Source organism: Cardiocondyla obscurior, linkage group LG14 (assembly GCF_019399895.1).
Source record: "Cardiocondyla obscurior isolate alpha-2009 linkage group LG14, Cobs3.1, whole genome shotgun sequence".
In the NCBI taxonomy this organism is placed as follows: Eukaryota; Metazoa; Arthropoda; class Insecta; order Hymenoptera; family Formicidae; genus Cardiocondyla; species Cardiocondyla obscurior.
The window spans coordinates 975,303-993,902 of NC_091877.1; the positions used below are offsets into that span (position 1 = coordinate 975,303).

The window sequence follows — 18,600 nt, forward strand, 5'->3', positions numbered from 1 at the left end:
CGAGGCTTTGAGAGTTCCAGCTATCTCGTGAGTCGGATTGCCGGGTGAAATCGCGTGCGGCCAATCGAGTCCGCGATTAAATATTTCAGATACAGGTAACGTGCGCACAGAAAAGTAGATATGTATGTAGAAAATATATATATTGTATATATGCAATGTGTATATGTTATAATATAAATTTATATATATATATATATATATATATATATATATATATAAAATATATACATATATATTACATATCTATATACGTCCACATGTTCGCATATATGTTGCACGTATACGGAGAGATGCAAGATTATATAGTGCCTATGTCTCAGAGCAAGGATAGATACTTCGAAAATTATTCAGGGAACTGTCACAAGTTGAGAACTCGTGTAATACATATATTATAAGGCCCTTTGTTTCTCGGATCCAATCTCGCAGTGCTAGTTGGTTGCACAAGGGCCGTTTGAACGGGCTAGATATAAACGAGCATCCCCTCTGTGCGAAGGAATCCAAAAAGATTTTCGTATTTGCCAAAGGTACACCGTGAGTCGGATGCGCGCTAACTGGCCGGATTAAATCTCGATTGATCGCGGGGGAAGCGGCACGATTCCGCAGGCAAAATGGACGATTTGATGACTGCGTAGTGAAACTGGCGCTGTTTGGCGATCCGTGCGGCTTGTCGAATTCGTAAAATTGAGCTGTTGTCACGCGTCGATTCCAATATACGAGAAAGCTATTGAAACAGATCAAAAAATAATACACATTATTTCGTATGTCGAGTCGAGATGACGTAAAACGTTATGTGCCTTTTTTTCTTTTTTTTTTCAGGCGGCCGAAATTTATTTCAGAAATTACGTACGCGTTCTTATAAGCGTGAACATAAAAACCCCGTCCGTCCGTTTAAATACCCGTCTTCGGTAAATTACAGCTGCAACATTTCCGCGTATTGATATGCATATCGATACGAAATAATTTTTATATATTATCGCGTGTTTTGTTCGATAAAATACAACTCGGAAGGTAAAACATTTCCCTCTTATAATTAGTATAACGTGTAGATCATTCTGACGTTCTCTTATTCCTATCAGTATGCACATTTGACGTTTTTCGAAAATAAAACCAAGCGCTCTGAAGCGCGAGATTAAATAAAACGCATAGGTGTATTGCGTGATATTTTAATCACCATGACAGCTGACGAATTTCATTCCGAATTCTCCGGCTCGAGAACTCGCTTCTATTAAATGATATAAATGTAATTCATTTAGTTACTCTATATTTTTCTCTCTTCTTTGATACTAAGGCAAACATATTTTTAGTTACTTTTTTTTTCATTTTTTTTTGTACTAATAATTTGTGTGCAAAATAAATTCAGCTTTTGTCGCATATGCCGTATGTTTACTTTAATTCTTTTCGTCTCCCGAATACTTTTTCGGTAAGATTTCGTAAAATACTGCACTTGATAAAACACTCCAATGGGTTTTGCTGAATTAAAAAACGAGAAATTTTAAAAATAAACTGTGCGGAAAGCCTGCAGAGAGAAAGAGAGAGAGATTCGTACGCGATACGGACGGGAAAGCGGACGAAAACTATTTTATTTCATCAATTTTTCGGTTACACGCAATTCGCGGTCGGTGGTATCTTTTCCTTGTGAAACCGCTCTCGTTTGCCCAGTACCATCCTTTGACTGACAAGTGGGCAAACTTCCATTTGTATTGTTGCCCGCACCACGTGCTTCTCGACATTTTATTTTACGGGCCATTTAAATATATAACACTCGGTCGACGCTTCAACTTCGTCTAACCATTTATTTCTACCGTTTCCCTAATATTCACCTCGCGGTAACAATCGAAGCCCTTCGACGATCCGGTATCGACAGGGAGCAATTTCTATCGTCGTTAAGTCTCGGCTCGGTGGCCGGTCTTTGTCTGGAAATGCAAATTTGTCCGCGTCGGCCGCATCGGTGCTCGACGAAAAATTCGCTCTTATACAACGCAACAGGTAACTAGCATAATTAACAAATTAACGTCGGCCGACGACGAGATATGATTAGGCGCGCCATCCGGTCGCGTTTCCCATTTTTCAGCGAAGGTTAAAGTCGCACAAAAGAGCAAGGGCCTTCACGCGCCTCTGCCTCGCGTTCGTCAGGATAAAAATCGCGAATTGTGTTATATCTTTTTTTGCAATTTATATTCGGTATTAAAAATTTTGTGTAACACGTTGAATCGTGTAGAGGTTAGAGAGAAGTAGTCAGAGGGGGAGGAGTAGAGGATGAGCGCTGAGATCTTTTGAAATAATACTTAGACTAAATACTTGGAGCATACAATTAAATTTTATTTTTCTTTTTTTGTTACAGATCGACGCTGCTGCATCCACCGCCGTCAACAAAAGTGTCGTTACCGCCGAAACTAATAATTATACGAACTGTAGCCGGTTCGTCGGTCGTTCCGGGAGTTCCGTATAGTATCCGGGCGTAATTTTTTCCGTGGCTTCATTCCAAACGCGAGTGCCGGACAGGAACGCGCGAAAGTGATTGGTAATTTTCGCGATTGTAAAATCACGGTCGGGGTGTTCGCGAGTGACTTGTGCGCGGAAGGATGGCTCGACACGTCCCATCTGAGAGGAGGAGCAGGCCCGGGACGGGCATCCTGCATCGGCGGAGCAACTTTTAGGTGAGAAGTAATTCTTTAAATAAAATCATTATTAAATTAAATTAAAAATTAAAAATAAAATTTTTACTTTTTTTTAAATTAATTTTATTAATTAATTCACATGTCTACATTAATTTTTTTCTTTTTATGTTACAGTCACCGGCTGAATTCTTCAACTCCGCTGAAGTTCATGCAGATCGGTAAGTCTCATATTTTTTTTTAAATTCCTTTTATATAACATAGAGATTATTTTCGATGTGAACGATATTATAAAATTAGTGGAGCCGCTTCATCTAAAATTTACTCAGTTGACCTACATTTGTTTCATATTATCGCATTCGCGATTTGCGTCGTAAAATAGTGTTATTATTATAACTGAAATCATCCTTCTTCTTTCGCTGACGTGGCAAAACACGTCTTTAAAAAACCTTATTCGGATAGTTAAATAAGGGCTTTGTTTCCTGAAAGCTTTTCTTAGAAGACATTATGTAGATCCAATCATTTTAATTTTAAGATTTAAAATATTCCTTACGCGTTAACATCGTCTACATTCGAGACAGAAAACTCTCTTTAAATTTACATGAGAATAACGTACGACTCGTGTTTTCCTTCTGGAAAATTTTTCTTTTTCGATTTTACAAGCACGACGCGAAGAAGTCGAAACGGAATATATGGCTGTTAGATCGCGGCTACATTAACGATCATATTTCTGCCGTTTACTCTCGTTATAAAAACATCGTGGATACGACGCGGCCAATTATAATGCATTCTTCATGCAATCAGGAGATGGAAATGCAGCGAAACGCGGATTGCACATTCGTAGTGCGCGTGTCCTTAAGGGGCTAATAAGAAAAATAATCCGACTCCGCCGCTTTTAATTAAGCCGCAGCTGACTCCCGTTGTAGTTGCGCTGCAGTTTCCGCATTTTTGTTTACGGAAAAGAGCGGGAGGGAAGGATAAAAAAAAAAATCGAAAGAGAGATAGAGATCGCGCTCGCGACCGACCACTCGGCATTTAGTTCCGGCGCGACGACGCGGAGTCGTAAAGCGTATCTGCCAACGAAACGCCGCTTATTACTTCCGGCGATTCGTCCGTCGTGATTCTCAGACAGCGGTTGGATCCCGATTTGCGTGAGCTTTTAAACGGGACGACGTTTCCCTCTTCGCTAGAAATCATCGTCATAATAAATTAGTTCGTAACTAAAGATTGCGCGCGCGCCGTAAGTAAATTTTAGAATTATCTGACTGCTGCGTTCTCTGTAGTTCGGAATTAATTAACAAATTAATTAACGCGAAGCGGCGCGTGCGAGCGAGCGAGCGTGCACCTCCTACGACAAATCGCGATCTTACCTGTAAAAGCATGATTCGCGCAAGCTCGGGGTCTGGCTCCAAGTTCTACAATTTAATAGACGATAGTTTACCGTTTTGTCTGTGCCCTTCCGCACGCTCGATTGACGGTATTAAACATCCCGAATTTAGGCGCTATCGCGTTATATTTGCACGGCGAGTCCGCAAATACAATAAAGGCAATCCAAATGTAATTGTCTTAAAATTTGGCACCAAGCGTCAATGAACATTCAGCGTTGAGCAGTTATAAATTTCTTGGCAAACGGAAAAATTATTTTTACAAAAATTCCAAATTTATTCGTCGACGATTGAAGCTCGCATGTAAAAACAGACGGCGCTATATATTTTTTTACGTTGATATCGTATTTTATTTAAATGTGTGATTTTAATGTACCTCCGCGCACCGAATTTCCGACTGGCACGTATATAGCGAGGAATTAAAATAATTCGAAAACGATTTTTGCCAGAGTGCATTACGCGTTTCTCGCGAGACGGTGCCGCGAAACAGAAAAGAAAAAAAAATGTAGCGCGGTGCAGGAGAACGTGTTGCAGGCGCTTTAGTCGACGATCCAAGCAAGAAATTGCAATATCGCGGCTTGATAGCGAAAGGATACGTGCCATTATTACCGTGAAAAGCGGATTTGTTCCTTTCGTCCCTTTGCATCAGAGTCGCGCTCGCGCGCGCGAGAGGATATGTGCTAGTTATTAAAATTGAACGCAAAATTCGTTTTAAAATCGACCATCCCTTTGCGACGACACATTTTGTTTTTTTTTTTTCCTCCTCTCCCACAAAAATAGTTGTGCTATTAAATTAATAGCACATTTCATTCTCATCGAACAAGAATTTATTTTCTGATGCGTTGAATAATGAATGCTGGCTATTAAATATTGCATAAATCTGTCGTGGCGAAAACCGGCCGCGGATTAATCGATCCCGCGGTCATTATTAATTCGTAAAAAAATCTACGACTTTAATTGTTTGCGAGACTCGGTAACTATTGACACTAGCGGGGAAAATGCGCTCCGGCAGTCTTTTTATACGCCCGAAATACCACGCATAATAAAAGGGGAATAACTCATCGGCGACCATCGAAAACGTGAAACGCCCGGGCCGGGCCGCCTCATCGATCGCGATGCGCTCGGAGTCGAAGGAAAAGTCGCGATTGCACTCGGGGGCGATTATTAACAGTGTTGCGCGGCGTTAATAGTCCGGTAAACCAGAAGTATAAATCAGAGGAGCAAGCAGGCGAGCGCGGCGGGGGCCGTACGCTTCTCGCAGAACAATGAGTAATTCGCGGCGGCGAAATCCATTATAAATTGCAGTTAATGTAACTATATTTTTCGCGTGATATACGCTATCTACCCATCCCGTTCCCTCTTCTGCTCGCTCCGTGGCGCGAGGATTTGCGAATAAAGCACGGATATTATGCGCTGGCCGGGGTGAGAAGGGAGGGGGGCAGTGGCTGATTTCCTGTGCACTTTATCTGTACAGCCATTCTACGTTTCCTTTATAGACCTCGTATTATTCTTACCGTGCCTTCACCCCTCGAAAGACCTCTCTCTCGCCCCCACGACCCCGCGATTCGCCACCACTCCCGAGGGGGTGGCCCCACCACCCCGTGTCAGGATGTGAAAGCGGTGGTTAAACGGCGCGCCTCCGCCATTAATCACTCCCGATCGCGATATTACGCGGAGGAATCCGCCGGTTGTACGGTCGGCGGGGGTGTTTACACGACCTTTTTATCTGCGATCGCGGATCCGCGGATTCTGAATGAAGGCCCCTTTTGTCCGCCCGCGCTATTACTGTCACTGCGCGCTGCGGGATCCGCCGCTCGCAATCGCATCTTCATCTAGGAATCCGCTCTTTTCGTACGCGATAGTTTGCGCGCTATCGATACACATCGGTATACTGCCGAACAGCTTAAGCCGCGAGTATGATAAATGACGCGGGCTATTAACGAGCGATTGTCACCGTATCTGACGATCTATCGGCTCTCGTTCTGTAAATCCTTCGATCCTTCCAGCCGATTCTCTCCTCGGCGACGCCGCGGAAACTTGGAAAAACTTTTCCGAGTCGCGGGAAGGGAGATCGGAAAATGTGAGTTTCGCCGCGGCAAAAATATTCCCCGTCGAGATAAAGAGTCGCCGAATACTTGCCGATTTTCAAATTGCGCATGGATTTGCCGGCACTCCAAGTTTCATATCGACGTTTCGTCGCTGACCGAAGATACGGCTCGGCGAATGCGCGGTATTATTTTTTTTTTTCTTTTTTTTTTTTTTCATTTTTTTTTGCGTCCGATATTTGAAAGGCACAATGCCCGGATTACAGGCGAATCTTACTCGCGGAAGATGACCAGATTTACTACCGCGCCGCGCCGCTTGGAGTACGCCTTCTACTGTGCGCTCGTATACTTTATACGTGTACACTCTTGAAAAGATGAAACCCGCTTCGCTTGCAGCATACTTATTCCCCGGCGATATAGAAGGGAAGAAATGCCGAAATAACGCGGTCAATACACAATCTGTCGATTCGCATCAAATGATAATTCGAAAACTCTCAGGTTTTGCTCTCGAGTCATAGACTAGCGTACCGATAAAAATGACTGACGGCCGGTCGGAAAAGAATTATCCCGAGCTTCGTTCGCGGACATTAAACCTAATTACGTAGACCGGACGGGAAAACAACTCGCCCTGCCGAACGCGATCGGCCAGCCGAGCGACGACTATCGGTAATCGATCGTGGCAATTGCCGTTGCTTTTTACGTGCCGTTTGATTGAGCGATACGCTTAACGAGCATTCGTCGTCCGCGAACGGAGGAGACGTATAAATCTCGACGTCTTAGGTGCGCGGGAAATTATTTGGGTCGCCTTAAACGGGCGCAACGTAACTCGCTCCTTCTCTCGTCTTTCTTTCCCTTTTTCCCCGACGTTAAAAAAAAAAAAAAAAAAGACGACGCTGACGGCGTTACAATACGTCGACCTTTATCTCTCGTCACCTTTTCACTCGCTCGATCGCGGCTACTATGTAACAACATCAGCGTTACCTGACGAAGAGTGCTCTACGAAAATCCCTAAAACGCACGAGGGAGAGGACCGAGTGACTGTGCGAGGGCGAGAAAGAAAGAGAGAAGGCAGGGGAAAAAAAAGGGGGATTAAACTAGGGATGTAACATTCGCGTCACGTAGAAGTCAACTCTTCGTCGCGTTATATTATCGAACGCACGGCGATGTATTGCGTCTTTCACGAGCAATATAAAAAAAAAAAAAGCGAATGGGATCGAGCGTACACGTAACTTGTATTTGTAATTCAGATTATACGACGGAGATTTAAATCGCCCCCAATGTTTTGCCCGGTTTCACGCGTGCGAGCGAATTTCGCTTCACGTGTCACGCGTCTCGCCAGGTGATGCTTTCTGTGAAGTTTAAAAAAAAAAGAGAATAAAAAAAAAAGAAAAGAAAGAAAAGGGGGAGGCGGGAAAGAAAGGTATATCGATGAATAATGCAGTAAGTTATTTTAATGTGGAAAAAGGCAAATTTTGTATTCGCTTTATTATTTATCATTTACTACGGCGAAGCGTGCGTCCCGTGCGATGATAATAGACCTTCCGCGTCCGGCGAGAGAAAGAGCGTTTTGAAAAAGTAAAAATCTCCCCGAAATTGGATAGAAGAGACAGGAGGAGCGAAACGGACGGCGGGCGGATTAGCGGATGCGAGCGCGGGCGCGCGTGAATATTGCATTCGCATTTTAATCACGCTTTTGATATATAATTACACCGCCGTCACCTGCACGGGACGCGGCCAGAGCCTAAGCCGCGAGCTGCAAAACGGCCGGGGGTCAATGGTTCTCCCACGTCACCGCGTTATCCTGCCGGAGCAGGTGCGTTTAAAGAGCGCGGGAGAGTAAAGATTGCGCGCGGATTACGTCGGGGGTCCGTGCGACGTATTTGCGCGTACACATTCGAAATAGCCGGCATTCTCGCGAGCGGAATTTTTAATCGAACGTACAATTAAAGGCGGAATTTTATTTTATTCTTATGTTTTTTTTTTTTTTATATTTTTTTCTTTTAATTATCTCCATATTTTTCTCCTCCGCGTGCGAATGCTTCTCGTTCACCGAGTGCCTATGCAAATTATTCCCGACGCGGTCGCGGAAGTCAAAGCCGAGCCCGGAAGCTCCCGCTTTCTAATCCCTGTCGTCCCATTAATCCTAATCCTAATTGCCGTATTAAGACAAGCGTGCTACGAGCCGAATCCAAACTTAGCCCCGGGATCGGACTCGCGCACGACCTCGGGATGTAACTCTTACATCTGCGCGCGCAAACTCGACCGAAAAGATCGCAATATAAGTCCGATTTCGTCGCGGATAAGTCTCGCGGCGAATTCCGCCGTTCGAAGGAATTGACGTTCTTACAAAGGCGTCCCGCCGGACCCTTTTACCCAAGACGGCAGAACACAATAGAGGATTTTTACGACGCCCGGGGAGCAGAAGTCGCGCAAAATGGATTAACGTTCGACGGGGTAATCTCATAAAATGAAAGATTCTGAGTAACGAGCGAGTGATAGCGGCGGACTGGCGCACAGGCCCGCGAGGGATCGTCTATCGCCGGGCAGCAACACCCTTTCTTCGAAAGCGGAGATTGAAATCGAGGACTTTCCCGGATTCAATATAACGATGACTGAGCGGGATTCCGCCGGCGGTCTCCTTCTGACAGATATTTTCTTTACCAGAAGTGTCGAAATTTCTATTTAATATCTCGGTGACCGAGTTTCTAACTGAAATGATCCAGAAGTGAAATAAGGAGATATCTACTATTCATTCACTTTGCTCAAAACTCAACTCTCGATTTTCGCCCGTTGTCTCTATAATTGAATGCCGATCTCAATATCGCGGGGGGGAGAGGGAAAAGGGGAAGGTCTCTCGCAACCTTTCACGGATAATAATACTCGACGAAGTATCGTCTTACTGTCATTACGTAGGTTTCTCGAAGCGTGTTTCGGGAGGGTGCTATTGTTCCCGTGTGTGTGCGCGCGCGAAGACGGTTTTCTTCTAGCGTCCGACGTGCCGCGGTCACGATGGCCGCTCCAATTTTCAAGTTAAGCGTTTATAGATTGATGGCCGAGTTCCGTCGAGATCGACGGTCGTTTGCACGATAAATACGAGGAGGTCGCTTTCGAGGGGATCCGACGGCCCAGGGAAACTGATGCCAACCACCCGCACAAATATTGGCTCCTGTGTCATGGCTGGGTCCGTACAACCGCACACGCACGCAGGCGCGCACACATCCGACGCTCACCGCAGTTGCGTTCGTGTACCGGGTGTCGTACCGGAAATCCGTATCGGACTTGGTCGTCGATAAGGTCGCCCCGAGTTCACCTGGCGCGCGGCGTAGAGACCTTAACCGAACCGGACCGGGCATCGACGTTGAAAAATCGTCCGACCGTTTTCCATTTCGCGCGTAACAAAGGTTATTCCCCCCTGCCCGCCGCTATTCGGGGCCGGTATTGTGGCGAAATAATGACGTGCGGGAAAAAGAGAGAAAGAGAGAGAGAGAGATGGAGAGATCTCCGTTATCGGAACAACGACGTGCACGGGAGAGCGGCGGAGTAACGATCGCCGGTGCGATCGCTGACGTAACGTTCTCTTAAGTGGCGTTAAGTGAAGGGTGGTCCGTGGGGCGGTCGGGAAAATTGGGGATACCCGTCGGACGGGAAGAATGGAGTGCGTGGAAATTGAGCGTGGCGCGTCCGACGAGAGAAATTCCACGGCGAGGAGAGAGGATTTCTCTCTTTCTCTCTCGCCGCCCCGTTTTCGAAGAAAGCAACGCCCGGCGCAATTAATCACCCTCTGTCCATCACGCTGCGGCGAAATCTCCGATACTCGTGATATGATGTAGTGATAGCGATAATAATACACACGGCGTCCCCCGCTTACGACACTTTGGCCGCGCGTCCTCAACATTAATTATAGTCGAAAATCCTGACACGAAAGCGTCGAGGTCGCAATAGCTTTCGAATTACAAGCGAAACAAGTTGACCGATAATATTCCGAAAAGTTGCCGCGGCTCGGGCAATGTCACACGTAACTATGCTTACACGCGCATACTTAATAGCAGAAAAAAAAATTCTATACCTTGTGGTACTATATTAGATATAAATATTCCATATAATCAATAAAAGTTTATTATAATAAAATATTAAACACCAATTATTAATTGCAAGCACGATATTTTATTAAATGAATTTGGTAAAGTACTCTTCGAGGATTCACATAATGTTTTCCGCTCCTTTATTTATCTTCGTGCTATACGTATATATTGAAAAAAACCTTTAAAAATATATTACTTTCTCTAGCGCAAGAATTTTTATATAATATTTACTTGCAGAAAAATGTAAAGAGACCGAGGGGGAAAAAAAAATAAAACAAATCTCTCGAATATTATTAAAAAGAAATTTAGAAGAGAAAAAAAAGGGCAAATGAAAAAGTGCACTTAAATGTTAACGATTATATTATAAATATCAATCAGATTTTGAACTCCGTTCATAGGATAATGATACCACGAGCGAATTTCATAGTCTTATTTTCAAAGGGCAGAAATTTTAATTTTGCAGCTTAACTCAACATTCCCCGTCTCTTTTTTTAAGTTTCATCGTTTGTTTAATTAAAAAAGTTCCTACGTTACAAAGACATTTGTGTCATATTTAATATGTTAAAAATTTGACGTAATATTATTATAACGCCATAACGTCGTGATATTCTTTCCGTTTTCTAATAAAATTACGTAGATACAGTTAACATTAAAAATAGATTAAAATATGTCACCGGTAATTAAACGTGATATATTACAATTTTGTAAGCTCTAATCTCGCATGTATAATAGAGCGATAAATGAAAGATTAAATTTGACCTCCTGTTCATCTTTCACGCTCATTTGAAAGATACATTTAAAATGTTATATTCATCTGTAATATTCTTACATTTAGTTCAAAGTGTACCAATCGTATGTACTCTATATAATTTTCAGAATCGTTAGCTGAAATAAAACTACGTCATAATTTATCGTCCATCATTGTAATGCAATATGAGTTGAACTATATGTATATATATATAATTACATTGAACTAGAAAAGTAAGATAAATATCACAGTAGCGTTTCCATATAATTAATATAATCGAAAATAATTATAGCGCGCGAGTAACTACAAATAATTAATTCCATATGTTTCGTGTTGCCCGATGCCTTCGATTGCCACTTTTTTCTTTTTCTTTTTTTTTTTTTATTTCTTTTTTTATCGCACCGACACTTTATTCGCGAAAATGCTATTTATTACAAGCACCCAGGTATTGACCGCGGCAGAGGTAGTTATTAAAATTGAGCGACACCCAATCGAGACATGTTTGACTGCTTTTGGTGTTCGTCGTAATAACGTTTTCGAGATAATGAGATGATACGCGTCACTAACTACCCACTTGGGACTCACCCATGCGTGCGACAAATGCTACTTGTCGGCACGAGACAAGACGGCGGTCTTGCGGACCGCTCCGAGCGAGTACGTAACGTTACTTGAAAATCACAACAAGCCAGCTGATTCAGGAAAACCGGCAAATGCTGTTACACATACAAAATAAATATCGACTACGCACTTTCTACTCTTTTTACGTTTCACATCGATTACAATATATTTTATAGGTTGCTGCAGTATATTAAATTTAGCTCGTTTATTCGAAAAATGAAATTTACCTTTGTTCCGACAGAATATCGGTCGATTTTAATTGCTCATAACCCAAAAAGCGTTGGAGCATTTTCGACATTTCCATATTAATATTTTCAGTTCTAATTAACTCCCAGAACACGGTATTAAAAACGTTATACGGTAATCGCGGCACCCCCACGTATGTATGAGACACATAATATTAATAACATAACACGCCGTTAACAGTATATATACTAATAAATCGTTTATTATTATTATTTTTTTTTTATTTTTTTTTTTTAAAGAGCTATTGGCTGCGCGAGCCGTATGATTTAATTATAATCTGTTAAGAGGAACGGAAGCATGTTCCGAGCATCGTAATCGGACGATAAAAGTGCGCGAGTAGAGCGAAGGGCGATGGATTTACGAAGCGTGGCCGTAAACGAAGTTTACGTTCCTTTCTGTCTCGCGATTAATTTTCATCGAGTGCCCGCCGTTATCCGTGATCGCCGATATTACGCTATCGTTTACCGTGCGAGCGATTAAACTCGCATCGAGCCCTGAATTAATGTCGACCTCGCCGACCCCCGCCGCCGGTGCGTATGTACCGCATTATCTCGAGACGCGCGATTGGCACGGAATATGTAATGAAAGAGTAAGCGGCCGTGTTGCGCCGCGTATCGCGACCGGGAAAAGGGAACAGGGAAAAACTCGAGCACGGTCGCTCTCTCCTTTCTCTCTTCCCCACGGTGACCTTATCGCGCACCATTTTTCTCCCGAGCCCTTCAATCTGAAATTTTGGGCGCCGGTCACGCCACCGACGCGACAAGGCCCTTCCCCGTAGCGACAAATTACTGGCTGCCACGCAAAAAAAAAAAAAAGAAATTTATCGCGACCGTAAAGGCGCGTAACTTTGCCCCGCGGAACGTCTCCTCGAATCTCCATACGGTGGCCAGATAGATATATCTATAAACGGCGGAAAAGGAAGAGATCGAAGCGAAGCTTATTTTTATGTAATCTTAACCCGCTCCGGTATCCACGATGTTTATCAGTGCTGGAATAAAGGCCCCGGTGAACGACGACCGGGGAACGTGTTTCGGAAATATCCCAGTGCTCCAGGACATTCCGCGCGCGCGGGCGCGCTCGTCCTTTCGTCGAGACGCGAACGCATACGATTCACAATAATAACGAAAAAAGGGCGCATAAAAGGAACGGAGCACAACGCCGTGTAATCCGCCGGAGTAACATCGGAAAAATTCCGCCGGCGGAAAAATAGAAGAGAATATTTTCCCGCGCTTGATGCAAGAGATTACGGAGCTGCATTACATAACGAAATGGAAGGAATATTACAGGAGGAGGCGAGGTCCCTCTCTCTCCCCCCACCCTTGCCCGGCCCTTTATTTGCAATATCGTAAGAACAAAATTAAAATGACGCGAACAACGCATTTTAGAATTAGCGCCGATAATAAGACTCCCACCGTTGCAATTAGCCTCGTCTTCTTCCCTCCCGCCCCGCCCCGCCGCTCCTTTGTCCTTTGATTGCGCGAATTTCTCGTTTCTTTAATCTTGTCTCTCCCGGATCTTTGTTTTACGCCGCGCGTCTTGCTCTTATTTCCATTTACCCCGGGACGTTAAAACGCGAGCTTGCACTCTTCAAGGGAAACGAAGCGAGCAGCCGAACGAAACGAAACGGGACGCACGCGCGCCTACGATTTCTCCTTGTTTACGTAATTAATTTTCATCAAGTGAGCATCGTTTCTGCTCGTCTGAAGATGTTTCGAGGCGAGCGCGCGTTGCACCCATCGATATATATATATTTTTTCTTTTTTCTTTTTTTTTTTTTCTACGCCGGCCTCGCTTTTATCGCGCGTTTTCACTTTTCCTAGCTCGTGCCGCAAAAATCGTAGGCGCGGGGCTTTCGCGTGCACCGCGGGATTTCCTTTATTTCCATACGACACGTCCCGCGCTCGCGCCCCCGTTTCTCTCGGCTCGGCTTACGGGTACGGTATCGCGTACACTACATTATGCGGTACATAGACACGGTGCCGGCGGGTGTACATAGCCACGGAGCGGCGCTTATTGTACGAGGATAATCGATAACAAGAATAACAATAATAACGCGATAAATTCGCCCCGGCGTTCCGAGCTTCCATGCCCCCGTCGCCCCCGCGCGCGCCAGCGGGCGCACGAAAGCTCCCCATTTTCGCCATCGGGCTCCGCGAGAGCCGCCCTTCTCTCTCTTTCTCTCTTCTTCCACCTTTCTCGCAAAAGTGCCTAGCGTATCGCATTATTTTGCATACCAAGAAAGAGTATCGCGGGGCTTTATTACCCGAACGGCCGCGCCGCGAGCCGAGATTACAATCGCGTCGGTCTCGAAATTATGTGTATACGGTCCACGTGAAATATCTGCTCGGTCGTAACGCTATTCGGTACGTATCGCGATAGGCGTTATATCTGCGGCATCCGAAGACACTCGTGCGCACGGATTACTTTGCGTAAAAACAGGCGATGACTTTAGAACTCCCGCGGACCCTACGGCATTTTTTCGCCGAGAGCGCGGTAGACGGCGGCGTCTTAGATATTATTCCTGCATGTAAAATTAATCGTATATAAAGTTTCCATAGAATCGGGTCACTCGGTCGTTTGACTTTTCATTCAGACCGGAGAACGGAAACCCCCTCGGTTAACGCCACCAGCGAATGGCTGATGAACAAAAATTGAAAGTGGTCACGCGAGCGATCACCGGGGGATTTTTACGGCTTTATCGGGGCCCGATCTCGGGGAATAAAATTGTCGACGGCGAGAGAGCGTGTCTGGCGGAGTCTGACGCGGTCGGGCGAAATGACGTTTAATATCGCTCGAATGCGGGAGAAACTGTGTCGCGCCGCGGTGGAATCGCTCTTGTAACATCCAACGCCACGGTATTAATGTGGGAACCTTATTCCTCGCTTCCTAGAAGTCTTTATACGCGAGCGGAGACGTTTGCAGCCGCTGCTGATCCGTCAATCGAACAACATTTGAAATTCCATACTATTATCGGCGACGGTGAGCTTTAACGTCGTCCGTTGACAAAAGCGGAAGCCCGTCGAGCGGACCGTAAGCTCGCCTATCGGTTAATCGCACGTTCGGTTTATTAGATTTTCATTTCTTACTTATACACCGCTGCGGCGGACGGTAATCGGAGGGTTTATTCAACTTAGTTTTGATATCGATTTTGAACAATCGCGGCTGAGTAACCGGCGCTAATTATCGCAGTCGCGGAGGGACGGGGGAAAGTGTTCCAAAGCGATGAAATATAGAACACGCGCGATGTAACGCTTACGAATACGACAGGGTAATTGAATTTAATTTTTTAACGCAATTCTCTTCCGCCGAGAAGCAGTTGCAGCCCGCCGCGCGCACTCGAACGTGCACACCTTGGAAGCTAGTCTCGAGAACTCGAGTGTCGAATCAGCGAGAAGTGACAGCACAGAGATACAGAAAATACCGCACTCAACTCTCTTTCTCTTTCTCTCTCTTACCACTTTCTGATGTCAGAGAGAATTTTTTTTCCTCTCCTTCTACCTCGCGCGCGATCGATGTCTCGTTAGAACGCGCGTTCGAAATAAATATCGTACTTTGTAATACGGAGGGAAGACAGCTCTCCGACGCAGTTTGCAAAACAAGTAACGCGATATACACAATAAACTGCAACGGAGCACGTAGATCGCGAGAAAGAGAGAAAGAGAGTGAAAAAGCGAAAGAAAGAAAAGGGCAAGGGAAAGAGTGGAATCGAGCCGATATTCGCGGTTGTTCGTTCGTATCGGCGATCGCTGTAAAATAATTATGTCGACCGCCGCCCTCGACGCGACGCCGAGGGAATTGTTATCGAAATGTAATATAAATTTAATATCGATTAAATATTCACGACGTTACGCTTTCGCCGGGTACAATTTACCGAGCAATTATCAGTTTGTACGGCGTATATCGGGGTCCGCGCGCCATCGATAACATTCGCCTGGCCGGTGGCGATTTTAGCTCTTGCTCGCGCTCCGGAAAATATTCCACGCGCTCGCGGCTATGATATTTATTGACGTTGCGCATTGTAAAGTGCATTGTTTAAAAGGACTCCTCTCTTCTCGGGAGAGTAGCCGTGACAAGGCACGTAAAACCGGATCCACATTGTCCAGCCGACCGGCGCTCGGATCAAATCTCCCCCGCGAAACAAGCGCCGAGAAATACATTCTTTGTTATATCCGCAGTATATTATTTCACCCCGCTGTCTGCGGTATATATGTATATTGTATTATATATGCAATTCTTTTTTCATTACGCATTCGTTACCGCCCGATTTCGTCTCTCGCATTACGCCGCGCTGCCGCGCGATCGAACAAACCTCGCTATCAATCTTCAGCAATATTGCGCTCGTATTTAGAATCGAGCTCTGAGACTTTTGCTCTATGATCCCGTCTAATTTTATGTGCGTCCGTGTTTCATCTTGCGCTCCGTCCGTCCGATTATCGCATTTTCATTACATAGATGAACGTCGCGATAATAGGGTTGCGTCACAACTGTCTCGTCTGCTAAGCGCGCATACTTTTTTTTTAAATTTATTTTTCTTCTTACTTATCCGATCGGTCAACGTTATATGTATATATACGCGCAATAAAGCTGTCGCGACTGTGATCGTTACTGAAAAAAAAAAAAAAAAGAAACGTATCGCGATTATTACTCTGGGAATATTATAAAATGACAAACCGCGAACCTTCCGCTCGCCGGTAAAGTGAGCACTGGGAAAATGGGTTTCCTCGTAATGCGAACGGTGATCAAGAGGGAAACGAGCGCCGGTCCCTAACAAGGCGGTAAACCAACGAGTCATCAAATCATTCGTGTTCGGTGCGATCGGCATTTTGAAACCGCGAATTCGAGGGCGGGTTGCACCGCCACCCCTAACATTTTCGCCCGAATAATATTAAAGCGTGCTACCCGTAACCATTTTCCGGTGGCTCAAGTTTCGTAAAACGATATTCCTCGTAATTAATCGTGTATAACAATGAAATCGCTTCCCCCTCGTGAAAATAGCGTAACCCATAATTCCGCCTTGTTAATTCGGCAGAGTGGCGCGACAATTGCCGGGAAAGGTGGGAAATGACTCGCGTCGTGGGCGACGACACTTATTGTTCGCCGGTAGGACGAAGTGCGCCTTAACGAAGCTCTCGCCGCTCTCGCGACGTAAAACACGCGATACTGTTGACGTGTATGCGTTGCACAAAGGACCGATACGAACACAGCGGGTCGTTTTACGTTCCGCGCCGCGTGGGGTGGTTTATTAGCGATGTTTTATTAGCACCTTTTATTAGGGATGCGCGGCGGTAACGTGAAAGGCGCGTGTGTGTTCGAGTTATTATCCGAAATTAAAATTTTCACGCTCGAGCGGCCGTTTCGTCGCGCGCGAACGCTCCCGCGTACGTGGGAGGAGATACCTCGCTCTTTAATTTACTTATTCTCCTGTCCTCGGGCCACCGCGCGGGAGAATAACGAGCGCATTGGCACTCGCGACGTGTCATTAATTAAAAACAGTCCGCGAGTAGCCGTTAAAGCGGCATTAAAAGTCACGATAATTAGAGCAACGTGGTGGAAATCTGGACGAGCGCGCGCGATCGTCCTGCGACGGGATTAGACGTCGTTGCGGCGATCATATTACGGTAAAGCAAATACCGCGAATTTTCAGTAATCACCTGACGCGACCCGCCGTGAATTATTATTCCCTCGTGTCTGGCTCGCAATTTCGAAAATGCGCTTGTAACGCCCGTTACATCGTCGACGGAGGATTGCGTCGTCCCGGGACGATTTCCGCCGTTGGGCGAGACTTAGGAATTTATCGGGGCACTCGCGGCGACTTCGCCGGGGAATTTTATTAACGGATTCGACGGTTGTTATACATCCGGACCCGGCCCCGGCGTATATCGGCGCGCTCGCAAATTATTTAGAGGGCACGTGGAAACCCCCGCGACCCGAGCTCGTCCAAATTGATTGCCTCCGATACACGATCCTATTTCGCGTATCCGAGAAAGCGGCCTCGCAACACGGCCATTTCCCCGTCCCCATTTATATAAACGGGGTCGCCCAAAAAAAGTTCGAAAACGACGGTTTTATAGAAGCGTACAATATGTTGGATGCAACGCGCGCGCGAAGGGCGATGCACGGAGGGGAGCGGACGAGAAACGGGAGGAGAGAGCTTTTAAGGGCGCGCGGGAAGCACTTAAAGCTTCTCCGCGCGATGTTGATACAACGCGTCCGTCGCACGTTAAGCCACATCGCGATGTTTTACATAATAATACCCGCGCAGCAATGCGCGGGCGATCCGCTCCGTCGTTAAAACGCCGCGGCCGGTGTAAGCACAATGGAATTGTCATAATACGTTATGAATAATAATAGGCCGCGGCCTGTAATCCGGTCATTAATGCGACCGGACGCGGCGACGATCTCGATGGATCTCTCCCCGCCGCGCTGGAGGTCCGGTATCGATATAGTTTTCGCGGCGATACTCGATGTCAAAGGGGAGGAGGGTATCTGGGTTACCCGCGATATATTTTCCAATTTTTACGACGGACGACAATTGCGTCAGCCAATCGTTTTTTTGTTTTTTTTTTTTTTTTTTGGGAGCGAAGGGTGGAGGAAGCGGGGAAGCGTCAAAATGTTGAGAGCGTGCGCGATAAGAGGCATCTTGCCTGGCCGGGTTATATAAACGATATGGATTATGCAACGCGGAAGACAAGTGACGCCTTTGATAATTGATATTTACACACTGGTAATTTACTAATTAGTGCTTGCATATTAATAATTTAATAATTAATATTTGCGCATTACCGCGATGATAGGTAGTCGATACCGCTTCGCCTATAATTTCAAGCTCTCTCATTTGCAATGCCTGATGATTGCGATATA

At 45.4% G+C, this 18,600-nt stretch overlaps 2 protein-coding genes across 3 annotated transcripts in view; one reads left to right on the top strand and one right to left on the bottom strand.

Moving 5' to 3' along the window:
- LOC139107837 (fasciclin-3) overlaps positions 1 to 18,600 on the bottom strand; it is a 94,739-nt gene that overhangs the window by 59,762 nt on the left and 16,377 nt on the right. The gene's annotated exons all lie outside the window — the stretch shown is intronic.
- Positions 2,218 to 18,600, top strand: part of LOC139107836 (cell adhesion molecule 2-like) — a 115,529-nt gene continuing 99,146 nt past the window's right edge. The window contains exons 1-2 of one of the 2 annotated variants that reach the window (XM_070665700.1): positions 2,218 to 2,657; positions 2,793 to 2,836. In XM_070665700.1, coding sequence (XP_070521801.1) covers positions 2,827 to 2,836 — 10 coding nt within the window. In that variant the 5' untranslated portion in view covers positions 2,218 to 2,657; positions 2,793 to 2,826. Of the gene's footprint in view, positions 2,658 to 2,756; positions 2,837 to 18,600 lie in introns of those variants that run through there. The other variant, XM_070665697.1, reaches the window with a different exon arrangement.